The 12,731-nt window shown below is 53.7% G+C and overlaps 1 protein-coding gene across 6 annotated transcripts in view; it reads left to right on the forward strand.

The window, feature by feature from the left end:
• Nucleotides 1–12,731, forward strand: part of DTNB (dystrobrevin beta) — a 177,199-nt gene that overhangs the window by 15,227 nt on the left and 149,241 nt on the right. For 5 of the 6 annotated variants that reach the window (XM_036405162.2, XM_036405161.2, XM_036405163.2 and 2 more), the window contains exons 3-5: nucleotides 2,292–2,359; nucleotides 4,649–4,729; nucleotides 9,120–9,333. In XM_036405162.2, coding sequence (XP_036261055.1) covers nucleotides 2,293–2,359; nucleotides 4,649–4,729; nucleotides 9,120–9,333 — 362 coding nt within the window. In that variant the 5' untranslated portion in view covers nucleotide 2,292. Of the gene's footprint in view, nucleotides 1–2,288; nucleotides 2,360–4,648; nucleotides 4,730–9,119; nucleotides 9,334–12,731 lie in introns of all 6 variants that reach the window. The other variant, XM_054518077.1, reaches the window with a different exon arrangement.

Genomic DNA, 12,731 nt, shown 5'->3' on the forward strand with positions numbered 1-12,731 from the left:
AGGGGCTGAGGGAGCTGGGCAGGGAATGGAGCCCCAGCAGGGGCTGAGGGAGCTGGGCAGGGAATGGAGCCCCAGCAGGGGCTGAGGGAGCTGGGCAGGGAATGGAGCCCCAGGAGGGGCTGAGGGAGCTGGGCAGGGAATGGAGCCCCAGCAGGGGCTGAGGGAGCTGGGCAGGGAATGGAGCCCCAGCAGGGGCTGAGGGAGCTGGGCAGGGAATGGAGCCCCAGCAGGGGCTGAGGGAGCTGGGCAGGGGCTCAGCCTGGAGCAAAGGAGGCTCAGGGGGCCCTTGTGGCTCTGCACAAGTCCCTGCCAGGAGGGCACAGCCAGGGGGGGTCGGGCTCTGCTCCCAGGGAACAGGGACAGGACAAGGGGAAATGGCCTCAGGCTGGGCCAGGGCAGGCTCAGGGTGGACACCAGCAGGAATTTCTGCATGGAAAGGGGGCTCAGGCCTTGGCAGGGGCTGCCCAGGGAGGTTTGGGGTGCCCATCCCTGCAGGTGTCACCTGGATGTGGCACTGAGTGCCCTGGGCTGGGGACAAGGTGGGCATTGGGCACTGCTGGGACTGGATGGGCTGAAGGGATTTTCCTGCTGAAGGGTTCTGGGGTCGTGGAGAGAGCAGTTCCCTCATTCAGGTCCCATTTCAGGGCTCTCAGTCCCTCCTTTTCCTTGCAGAGGGCACAGAGGTGACACTCAGCTCCCCTGGAGTGGAACTGTGTCTGTCACTGTGTCCCCTTCATGCAGGAACTGTGTGTGGCACTGTTGGGTGCTGTGTCCTGGCACTGGCAGTGACCTCTGGAGCTCCCACCCTGGCATGGGCAGGTGCCCTCTGTGCCAGGCTGAGCAGGGCTGGAAGCCCCTGGCACAGTGAAAAGTGTCCCTGCCATGGCAGGGGTGGCACTGGGTGGGCTCTGAGGTCCTTTCCCACCCAGCCCATTCCAGGATTCCAGGAATGAGGAATCTCTGGGCAGAGGTGGAAATCATGGCACTGGCAGCTGCTTGGTGGAGAATGAGATGGGATTGGGAACTCGTGTGCCCAAATCCCCCAACTTCCACAAGTCATAAAAAAATCCACTGAGGCCTTTTCCTGTAAAAAACAAATCCAATAAAGGCACAGCAGCACATTGCTTGTGTCTGTGGGTTTCAAACCATGGAAATACAGTGTATTTTCAGGTCAGAGCCCATGAACTTGTTTTCCTTCCTGGGAAGGAAAAAGGCTGAGGAGGGTTCTGAGCTGTGGGGTTCCAGCAGGACCTGGGGATGTGCCCAGCTGTGCCCAGGGGCTGCTCTCAGGGCGCTGTGCCAGTGCCAGGGCAGGACTTGGTGCTGCTCCTGGTGCCACCTGAGGCTGCTGCAGCCTGGGCTGAGCCAGCTGCCCCCTGTAGTCTGCATGGAACTGTAGGGGAGTTGTTGGGGATTTTTGTCTGGTTTTTTTTAGGGTTAGACACATAAAACTTATACTTAATGGTTTTTAGGTTGGTGTATTTGGTGACCAAAAAATAATGTAATAATCGGTTGAATTATAAATTAAATCTTCCACTGATGCAGAATTAACTTTCCTTTTTTTTTGCTGCAGTGGACTGAAATTTGGCATCTTTTAGGGCTGTGTAGTGAAATAAGCCCTGAGAGCTGCTGCATTGTCCCTGTGCCCCCTTACCTTGGGGTACAAGCTGCTCCCTGCTCCTGTCACTCTGTTTTCCTAGGAAAGAGCCTCTGTCAAACTGGTTTTATTTGCAACTTAATTCATTTGAAGTTCTCTACTTCCCCGATAAATCCCAAGTGACCTCAGCTGTCAGGGCTCAAAGTTAAATGAATTTTAACATTTTTTTGTTTAAAGCCAGCATTCCCCCAAAGCAAACATCCCCACAAATCCTTTTCCAAGCTGAAGGATTCTGTGATCCTGCAGGGAAGAGGGGTCACTCACCTCTGTCAGCCAGGGAAGGGAATGGGCTGAGCTTCTTCTGCTGACCCCCAAAGCCTCCAACTGCTGCATTTCCCCTTTTTTGGCTCAGAACACAGAGGAATTCTTGATGGGATATTCCTGCATGTATCAATGCAGCTCTGGGATTTTCAAACTGAAGCAACTCAAGTGTTGAATTCATGTTTCCTGTGCTGTGCCCTGCCTTGGAAGGTGTTACCAAGCCTGGGGTGTGTGTGTGGACTGGGATAAGGATGAGAGGTGTCTGTCTGTCCTGGAATCCCCAGTCCCAAGCAGAATCAGACTGAGGGACAGAATCCTGCTGCTCTTGTAACAGAACTCTAACACAAACAGTGTTTGCCGTTTCTGTCTCCAGAATGATTGAGGAGAGTGGGAAGAGGAGGAGGACCATGGCAGAGAAGAGGCAGCTGTTCATGGAAATGAGTAAGTAGGAAATCTGCAGACATGATGTCCTTGATTCTTCACTGGGAGCTTCCCTGGGCCAGCTGCAGCACATCAGCCCCATCCTGCCCCAAGCCCCATGCAGGGAAACCCACCCAGCTGCTCCTGGGGGCTGCTCAGCAGGAGAATGCCCAAGGGAAGGTCATGGTCATTTACCCCTGGCTGCTGGGGAGCTCCTTCCTCATGGAATGTTCACCTCTCTCCTCTGTGCCAGTGCCTGAGGTTTGTGGAGAACTATTGCAACGAATAGTGACAGCAGACAGAGCAGCTTTGGCCTTAAAAAGAGATTAAAAAATGGCTCTGCAATGCTGGTGTGACTCAAGCCATGGTTTGGGGGCTGATTTGTGCAGGTTTGTCCTCTGGAAAAGAAGAGTTAAGAGCTGGTGTTTGCATGGCATCACATTATCCTGCTGTCCTGCAGGAGTCAGGGCTGAAGGGAATTCCTGGACTGGGCCAGCATGTCTTAATTCCAGTTACACCCTGAGGGAGCTCTGACTTCAAACTACCTGTTTGTACTGGTTTGTTTCCAGAGTAGCATTGCTAGGGAATCATGGAGTGCTGGGTGGGAAAGGGCCTTAAATCCCACCCATCCCACCCTGCCATGGCAGGGACACCTCCCCCTGTGCCAGGGTGTGCCAGTGTCCAGCCTGGCCTTGGGCACTGCCAGGGATCCAGGCTGGGCACCCTGTGCCAGGGCCTGCCCACCCTGCCAGGGCACAATTCCCCATTCCCAATTTCCCATCCAGCCCTGCCCTGTGGCACTGGGAGCCATTCCCTGGCTCCTGTCCCTCCAGGCCTTGTCCCCAGTCCCTCTCCATCCTTCCTGCCAGCTCCTCCAGGTGCTGCAAGGCTGCAGTTGGGTCAGCCCAGAGCTTTCCCTTCTCCAGGCTGAGCAATCCCAATTCTCCCAGCCTTTCCTACAGCAGAGCTGCTCCATCCCCCTGATCACCTTGGGGCCTCCTCTGGGCTCTCTCCAGCAGCTCCAGGTCCCTGTGCTGCTGCCCAGGGCTGGGGCAGCTCTGCAGGTGGGCTCTCACCTGGGCACAGGGGCAGAACCCCCCTGTGTGCCACCTGGGGGGGGTGGAGGAGACTCTGGAGCCTTTTGCAGGTGCAGAGGGAAACAGCAGCAGGTTCAGGGAGTGATCAGAGGGAAGCACAGCCCCACAGCAGCACAGGGAGCTCAGGGGGAAGCACAGCCCCACAGCAGCAGGTTCAGGGAGTGATCAGAGGGAAGCACAGCCCCACAGCAGCACAGGGTGTTCAGAGGGAGCTCAGAGGGAAGCACAGCCTCACAGCAGCACAGGGAGTGATCAGAGGGAAGCACAGCCCCACAGCAGCAGGTTCAGAGGGTGTTCAGAGGGAAGCACAGCCCCACAGCAGCACAGGGAGCTCAGAGGGAGCTCAGAAGGAAGCACAGCCCCACAGCAGCAGGCTCAGAGGGTGTTCAGAAGGAAGCACAGCCTCACAGCAGCAGGTTCAGAGGGAAGCACAGCCCCACAGCAGCAGGCTCAGAGGGTGTTCAGAAGGAAGCACAGCCCCACAGCAGCAGGTTCAGAGGGTGTTCAGAAGGAAGCACAGCCTCACAGCAGCAGGTTCAGAGGGAAGCACAGCCCCACAGCAGCACAGGGTGTTCACAGGGAGCTCAGAGGGAAGCACAGCCCCACAGCAGCAGGTTCAGGGAGTGATCAGAGGGAAGCACAGCCCCACAGCAGCACAGGGAGCTCAGAGGGAAGCACAGCCCCACAGCAGCAGGCTCAGAGGGAAGCACAGCCCCACAGCAGCACAGGGTGTTCAGAGGGAAGCACAGCCCCACAGCAGCAGGCTCAGGGAGTGATCAGAAGGAAGCACAGTCCCACAGCAGCACAGGGTGTTCAGAGGGTGCTCAGAGGGAAGCACAGCCTCACAGCAGCAGGCTCAGAGGGAAGCACAGCCCCACAGCAGCAGGTTCAGAGGGTGTTCAGAAGGAAGCACAGCCCCACAGCAGCACAGGCAGCTCAGAGGGAAGCACAGCCCCACAGCAGCAGGCTCAGAGGGAGCTCAGAGGGAAGCACAGCCCCACAGCAGCAGGTTCAGAAGGAAGCACAGCCCCACAGCAGCAGGTTCAGAGGGTGCTCAGAGGGAAGCACAGCCCCACAGCAGCACAGGGAGCTCAGAGGGAAGCACAGCCCCACAGCAGCACAGGGAGTGATCAGAGGGAAGCACAGCCCCACAGCAGCAGGCTCAGGGAGTGATCAGAAGGAATCCCAGCCTCACAGCTCTGCTTTGTTGCAGGAGCCCAGAACTTCGACGTGATCCGGCTCTCCACGTACAGAACCGCCTGCAAGCTGCGCTTCGTGCAGAAGAGGTGCAACCGTGAGTGCTGCCTGCCTCATCCTGCCCCTGCTGCATGGCTGCTGCATCTCTGCACCCCTGGAGGGCAGGGGAGCACTGAGCAGCTGTGTTTAACAGGGATCTAATACAGAATTGAGTGTGGAATTAAACAGGCAGCGAGCCTTGCCCGATGCTCTGGGATATCTTCATGTTTATTCTTTAGTGTTCAGAAACGTCAAGTCCAAGGGAGCTGAGGTGTTCATTGCCCTCAGAGCTGGGTGTAGGTGGTCCCAAGCTCTGTGAGGGGCTGTTTCCTCATGAGGAACCCCAGAGCAGCCCCAGTGAGCACGGGGACAGTGCCTGCCTGCAGCTGTCCCTGTGGGGACACGTGTGACATCAGTGACCGTGGAGAGCTCTGGGCACTGCAGGTTCTCCCCTTCTCTGCTGTGAGCTCTGACCTTGGACAGCTCCCAGGTGGATCCCAGGTGAATCCCAGGTGAGCAGGATGCACTTTGTGCCCTGCCCCTGCTGAGCTGGACACAGCAAAGAGCAGAGCAGGATAGCGTGTGGGAGGAGATCCCTAATCCCAGGGCACAGGAACTGCTGGGGACTGAGGAGGAGGAGGCAGCAGGAAGGCTGAGGAGGAAGAGGAGGAGGCCAGCAGGAGGGCTGAGGAGGAAGAGGCCAGTAGGAGGACTGAAGAAGAGGAGGAAGCCAGCAGAAGGGCTGAGGAGGAAGAGGAGCAGGGCTGAGGAGATGGAGGAGGAGGCCAGCGGGACCCGTGTCCCTGCCGTGTCCCTGAGCTATGGTGTGTCCCTGCCGTGTCCCTGAGCTGTGCTGGCCATGGCCTGTGCTGGTGGTGGCTCAGCCCTGCACACAGGCTTAGTTCTGGCTGTAGTTACAGCTTTAGGGTTCACACTCTGTTTTCCAGCAAAGGGCACAAAGGAATGGCAGCCAACAGCTCTGCCCAGGGCACTGGTGCCCCCCAGGAGCCCCTTGGCACCCCTGGGCTGGGCATGGGGCCCTGCAGCTCTCTCTGGTCGCAGGGGTGGCATAGCCTGGTCCTTGGGAAGGGGGTTTGCTGTGAGAAATACAAAGTTGGGTCAGTGTGAGGAGGGCAGAAGCTCCCACTGACTGCAGATCATTGTGAAATGTCACTGTGTCCCTGCTCTGGGTGCCTGCTGATCCTTGCATGTTCCTCCACTCTCCTGCAAACCTCAGAGGCCTGGGAACATTTCAGAACATTGCTTCATGTGGTCCTGCAGATCGCTCACTGTGGTTTGGAAGAGGTTTCTGCACGTTGTTAACACCCCTTGGATGCAGCAGGGAAATTTGGGGCAGAGCTTAGGAGCCCCAGAGCTGTGGTTATAAAACATTATGCTCTGGGTTTGGGAACTGGATCAACTGGAAACTGTCAGAGTTTAACTGGAACATCAAGTTCCTCCTACAAGTCAGCATGAGGGTGTTCAAAATCACTGCAAACACTTTGTAGTGGATTTAGAGCTTTATCAGATCCCAGAGTGGTTTGGGTTTGGGGAGGGACCTTAAATCCCCCCCAGTGCCAGCCCTGCCATGGCAGGGACACCTCCCAGTGTGCCAGGGTGTGCCAGTGTCCAGCCTGGCCTGGGGCACTGCCAGGGATCCAGGCTGGGCACCTGTGCCAGGGCCTGCCCACCCTGCCCGGGAGGAGCTGGGGCTGGTGGCTGAAGCACTGCAGGCCCAGGGGCAGGGCTCTGCTGTTTCTGACACACCCAGATATTCCCAGATGTATTTTCTGAAAAATCCCCTCGTCAGGATTCTTCTCCTGAGAAGCCTCAGAAAAGAAATGCAAACAATAATTATCTGAGTGCCTGGAATGTGGTCTGGAGGTTGCTCACCAACAGGTGCAGCTTTGATTGGTTCCATGGGAATTGGTTTTAATTAATGACCAATCCCAGTCCAGCCGTGTTGGGACTCTGGTCAGTCAGGAGTTTTTATTATTCATTCCTTTCCAGCTTTTTGATGTAGCCTTTCTCTCTCTTCAGTATAGTTTTAGTATATAATTTTATGATAGGATAGGATATAATAGGATATAATAGGATATAATATAATATGATATGATATGATATAATATGATATGATATAATAGGATATAATATAATATAATATAATATAATATAATATAATATAATATAATATAATATAATATAATATAATATAATATAATATAATATAATATAATATAATATAATATAATATAATATGACATAATATAATATGACATAATATAACATCATATAACATAATATAATATAACATAATATAATATAATATGACATAATATAATATAATATAATATAATATAATATAATATAATATAATATAATATAATATAATATAATATAATATAATATAATATAATATAATATAATATAATATAACATGACATAATATAACATCATATAACATAATATATAACATCATATAATATAATATGACATAATATAATATGACATAATATATTATGACATCATAATATGATCTAATATCATATCAGCCTTCTAAGAACTTGGAGTCCATTTCCATCTCTCACCTCGCCCCCCGCAGCCCCCAGGTGTTGAAGGGAGCAGTAGAAGCCAGCCCTGGGCCCTGCTGTGTCCCTTGCTGAGCTCAGAGTCTCTCACTTTGTGCTGTTCCTGCCACAGCAGGGCCAGCACTGCTCCCAGGCAGGGCCCTCAGTGGCCCTGCAGGGCAGAAAGGAATTGCTGAGATGCTTGAGCACCTCCAGAGGGGGCAGCGAGGCCGGTGAGGGGCTGGGAGCACAAACCCAGAGCACTGAGGAACGTTTGAAGGGGCTGGGGATGCTCAGCCTGGAGAAAAGGAGACTCAGAGGTGCCCTCGTGGCTCTCCACAGCTCCCTGAAGGGAGGCTGCAGCCAGGTGGGGTTGGTCCCTGACAGAACCAGAGGGCACAGGCTCAAGCTACAGCAGGGAAGGGATGGTGCTGGGAGGGATGAAAGTTTGACAGGAAAGTCTCACAGATGTGGGTGCTTGGCAGAAAGATTTGTGAATGTAGAGTCTCAACAAGGAATAGAGGTGGAAGCAAGTTTTGATATAGAAGAAAAGAATTGCTGAGCCAGTCTGACTGGATAACCAAGGAGGCAAAGGGTGTGTGAGTTAGAAGGGGTTTGTATGGCTTAGAGCAAAGGATAAACCCACCCCAGACAAGAAGATGTTTTTACCAAGCAGGAAGAGAGCACAGGCAAACAAGGCAGCAGATGTGGCAGGTAGAAAAAAGGTCTCAGAATTTTCCACTGCAAGAAAACTGAGAAACAACTTCTAGCTTAAACTGTAATGTACTGACTGTTAGTGATTGGAGAATAGTGACATGAATATGGTAATTATAGCAGTTATGATAGGCTGTAGGTAATAGTTAAGGTGCAGATTGGTTCTACTGTGTGAAGATGCTCAGGAAAGTAAAGTCTAGAATGGATTGTAACCAAAAGAAAAGTGTAGAATGCATTGTAACCAAAAGTATAGAATGCATTGTAACCAAAAGAAAAGTCTATAATGCATTTGTAACCAAAAGAAAAGTGTAGAATGCAGTGTAACCAAAAGGAAAGTTTAGAATGCAATGTAACCAAAAGGAAAGTATAGAATGCAGTGTAACCAAAAGAAAAGTTTAGAATGCATTTGTAACCAAAAGAAAAGTATAGAATGCATTTGTAACCAAAAGAAAAGTGTAGAATGCAGTGTAACCAAAAGAAAAGTATAGAATGCAGTGTAACCAAAAGGAAAGTATAGAATGCAATGTAACCAAAAGGAAAGTGTAGAATGCAGTGTAACCAAAAGTATAGAATGCAGTGTAACCAAAAGGAAAGTGTAGAATGCATTTGTAACCAAAAGGAAAGTGTAGAATGCGTTTGTAACCAAAAGGAAAGTGTAGAATGCATTGTAACCAAAAGGAAAGTATAGAATGCATTGTAACCAAAAGGAAAGTATAGAATGCAATGTAACCAAAAGGAAAGTGTAGAATGCAGTGTAACCAAAAGGAAAGTCTAGAATGCAGTGTAACCAAAACCAAAGGGTCTCCAGGCCTGCCTGCAGCTGGAGCTGACAGCTGTGGGCACAGCCTCTGTCACCCACAGCCCTGGACTGCTGGGACATCCTGGATGCAATAAACTGCATTTTGGAGAGCTGCCTGCAGTCTCATTTTGGCTCTTACAGTACAGGTTGGATATTAGGAAGACATTTTTCGCCACAAGAACAATAAAGCCCTGGAATGCTCTGCCCAGTGAGGTGGTGGAATCACCATCTCTGGGTGTGTTTAAAAAAGACTGGACGTGGCACTGGGTGCTATAGCTGAGGTGTTAGGGCATGGCTTGGACTGGATGATCTTAGAGGTCTCTCCCAACCTCATTATTCAGTGATTCTGTTTCCCCTTTGTTTTCCAGTTCACCTTGTTGATATCTGGAACATGATTGAAGCCTTCAGAGATAACGGCCTTAACAGCCTGGAGCACAGCACGGAGCTCAACGTGTCCCGCCTGGAGACCATCATCTCCTCCATCTACTACCAGCTGAACAAACGGCTGCCCTCCAGCCACCAGATCAGCGTGGAGCAGAGCATCAGCCTGCTGCTCAACTTCATCCTGGCAGCCTATGACAGGTCAGTGTGCCCCTGGCTGCCAGCCTGGGCAGTGCCAGTGTGCCCAGGAGTGTGCCCAGGGCATCAGCCTGCTGCTCAACTTCATCCTGGCAGCCTAGGACAGGTCAGTGTGCCCCTGGCTGCCAGCCCTGCCTGCCTGGGCAGTGCCAACCCTGCCTGAGCAGTGCCAGGGCTGCCTGAGCAGCAGGAGTGTGCCAGGGCTGCCCTCTGTGGGGAGATGGGCACTGCTGGGAGCTCTGGGCTGAGTTAGGCTGGGCTCAGGCTCTGCTGGGAGCTCTGGGCTGGGCTGGGGCTCAGGCTCTGCTGGGAGCTCTGAGCTGAGCTCAGCTCAGCTCTGGGCTCAGGCTCTGCTGGGAGCTCTGGGCTGGGCTGGGCTGGGCTGGGCTCAGGCTCTGCTGGGAGCTCTGGGCTGGGCTGGGCTCAGCTCAGCTCTGGGCTCAGGCTCTGCTGGGAGCTCTGGGCTGGGCTGGGCTCAGGCTCTGCTGGGAGCTCTGGGCTGAGCTGGGCTCAGGCTTGGCTGGGAGCTCTGGGCTGGGCTGGGCTCAGGCTCTGCTGGGAGCTCTGGGCTGAGCTCAGCTCAGCTCTGGGCTCAGGCTCTGCTGGTGCCTCCTGGGGGCTCAGCAGTGCTTGGAAAGTGCATGTGTTTTGTTGAATCTTGCTCACAAAGACCCTTTTGAAGCTCAGTTTGTCACTTTGCATAAAGCTGATTCTCCTTTCTGGCTCAGGGTTCTGTCCAGGCATCTCCTCGTGCCCAGTTCTGTGTTTCTCTCCCAGCCTCTCCCTGCAGGGCTTGTTCTGCTCATCCTGAGCAGCAGCTGCAGCTCCTTTGCTGTGCTTGGCATTCCTTACTTTTGGTCTTGCCTTTCTCCAAATCAGCTTTTTATTTTATTTATTTCAGTGGGATTTGGCTTCTGCTGCTGCCCCACAGAGGGATTTAGCCAGGGCAGTGCCCAGCACTGAGGGTGCCAAACACTTGTTCTGTTTGTGATGTCCAGACTTTGATCCTCTCCTGATGGGACAATTTCTTATTGCCACCAAAGAGAAGCTGGGTGTGTCCCTCAGAGAGTCCAGGCTTGAGCATTTTATTTTATTTTATTTTATTTTATTTTATTTTATTTTATTTTATTTTATTTTATTTTATTTTATTTTATTTTATTTTATTTTATTTTATTTTATTTTATTTTATTTTATTTTATTTTATTATTATTCTGTTCTATTCTATTCCCTCACTGGGCAGGGAATAAAATAAACCAAAACCAGCACAAAGCTCAGAGCAGCTCCTGTGCCAGCAGAGTTTCTGTCCAGGCCTGCTTTGAAGTTAGTTAGGGCAAGTTGTAAGGCTTGGCTGAGGGTTTGGTTACTGTCAGACAGCTCACACTGAAAAATACAGGATTTCAACCCAGGAACAGCCGCGTTTGGAGGAGCTGCCTCAGAAGATGGAGGCTTTGGTTAGAGGTGGGCTTTGTTCCCCTCTTTCCCCCGGCCCTGAGAGCTCTGCCTTGTCTGGACCCCCAGTAACAGCTGGATCCCAGTGTGGGACAACAGCAACAGCAGCTGGATCCCAGTGTGGGACAACAGCTGGATCCCAGTGTGGGACAGCAGCAACAGCTGGATCCCAGTGTGGGACAGCAACAGCAGCTGGATCCCAGTGTGGGACAGGGACAGCAGCTGGATCCCAGTGTGGGACAGGGACAGCAGCAACAGCTGGATCCCAGTGTGGGACAGCAGCAACAGCTGGATCCCAGTGTGGGACAGGGACAGCAGCTGGATCCCAGTGTGGGACAGGAACAGCAGCTGGATCCCAGTGTGGGACAGGAACAGCAGCTGGATCCCAGTGTGGGGCAGGGACAGCAGCTGGATCCCAGTGTGGGACAGGAACAGCAGCAACAGCTGGATCCCAGTGTGGGACAGCAGCAACAGCTGGATCCCAGTGTGGGACAGGAACAGCAGCTGGATCCCAGTGTGGGACAGGGACAGCAGCTGGATCCCAGTGTGGGACAGGGACAGCAGCTGGGTGCCAGCCCATGACAGGAGCTGCTCTGTGCCTCGCTGTGCCTGGGCTGGGCTGGGGCAGAGCAGGGATGGAGCAGAGCAGGGATGGAGCAGAGCAGAGCAGGGCTCAGGCAGAGCAGGGATGGAGCAGAGCAGAGCAGGGCTCAGGCAGAGCAGGGATGGAGCAGAGCAGGGATGGAGCAGAGCAGGGATGGAGCCGAGCAGAGCAGGGATGAAGCAGAGCAGGGATGGAGCAGAGCAGGGATGGAGCAGAGCAGGGATGAAGCAGAGCGGAGCAGGGATGGAGCAGAGCAGGGATGGAGCAGAGCAGAACAGGGATGAAGCAGGGCAGGGATGGAGCGGAGCAGCGCTCAGGCAGAGCAGGGATGGAGCAGGGCAGGGATGGAGCAGAGCAGGGATGGAGCAGAGCAGGGATGGAGCAGAGCAGAGCAGGGATGGAGCAGAGCAGGGATGGAGCAGAGCAGGGATGGAGCAGAGCAGGGATGGAGCAGAGCAGGGATGGGGCAGAGCGGAGCAGGGATGGAGCAGAGCAGGGATGGAGCAGAGCGGAGCAGGGATGGAGCAGAGCAGAGCAGGGATGGAGCAGAGCGGAGCAGGGATGGAGCAGAGCAGAGCAGGGATGGAGCAGAGCGGAGCAGGGATGGAGCAGAGCAGAGCAGGGATGGAGCAGAGCAGGGATGGAGCAGAGCGGAGCAGGGATGGAGCAGAGCAGAGCAGGGATGGAGCAGAGCAGGGATGGAGCAGAGCAGAGCAGGGATGGAGCAGAGCAGAGCAGGGATGGAGCAGAGCGGAGCAGGGATGGAGCAGAGCAGAACAGGGATGAAGCAGAGCAGGGATGGAGCAGAGCAGAGCAGGGATGGAGCAGAGCAGGGATGGAGCAGAGCAGGGATGGAGCAGAGCAGGGATGGAGCGGAGCAGGGATGGAGCGGAGCAGAGCAGGGATGGAGCAGAGCAGAGCAGGGATGGAGCAGAGCAGGGATGGAGCAGAGCAGAGCAGGGATGGAGCAGAGCAGGGATGGAGCAGAGCAGGGATGGAGCAGAGCAGAGCAGGGATGGAGCAGAGCAGGGATGGAGCAGAGCAGGGATGGAGCAGAGCGGAGCAGGGGTGGAGCAGAGCAGGGATGGAGCGGAGCAGGGATGGAGCAGAGCAGAGCAGGGATGGAGCAGAGCAGAGCAGGGATGGAGCAGAGCAGGGATGGAGCAGAGCGGAGCAGGGATGGAGCAGAGCAGAGCAGGGATGGAGCAGAGCGGAGCAGGGATGGAGCAGAGCAGGGATGGAGCAGAGCAGAGCAGGGATGGAGCAGAGCAGAGCAGGGATGGAGCAGAGCAGGGATGGAGCAGAGCAGAGCAGGGATGGAGCAGAGCAGAGCAGGGATGGAGCAGAG

Source organism: Molothrus ater, chromosome 32 (assembly GCF_012460135.2).
Source record: "Molothrus ater isolate BHLD 08-10-18 breed brown headed cowbird chromosome 32, BPBGC_Mater_1.1, whole genome shotgun sequence".
Lineage (NCBI taxonomy): Eukaryota > Metazoa > Chordata > Aves > Passeriformes > Icteridae > Molothrus > Molothrus ater.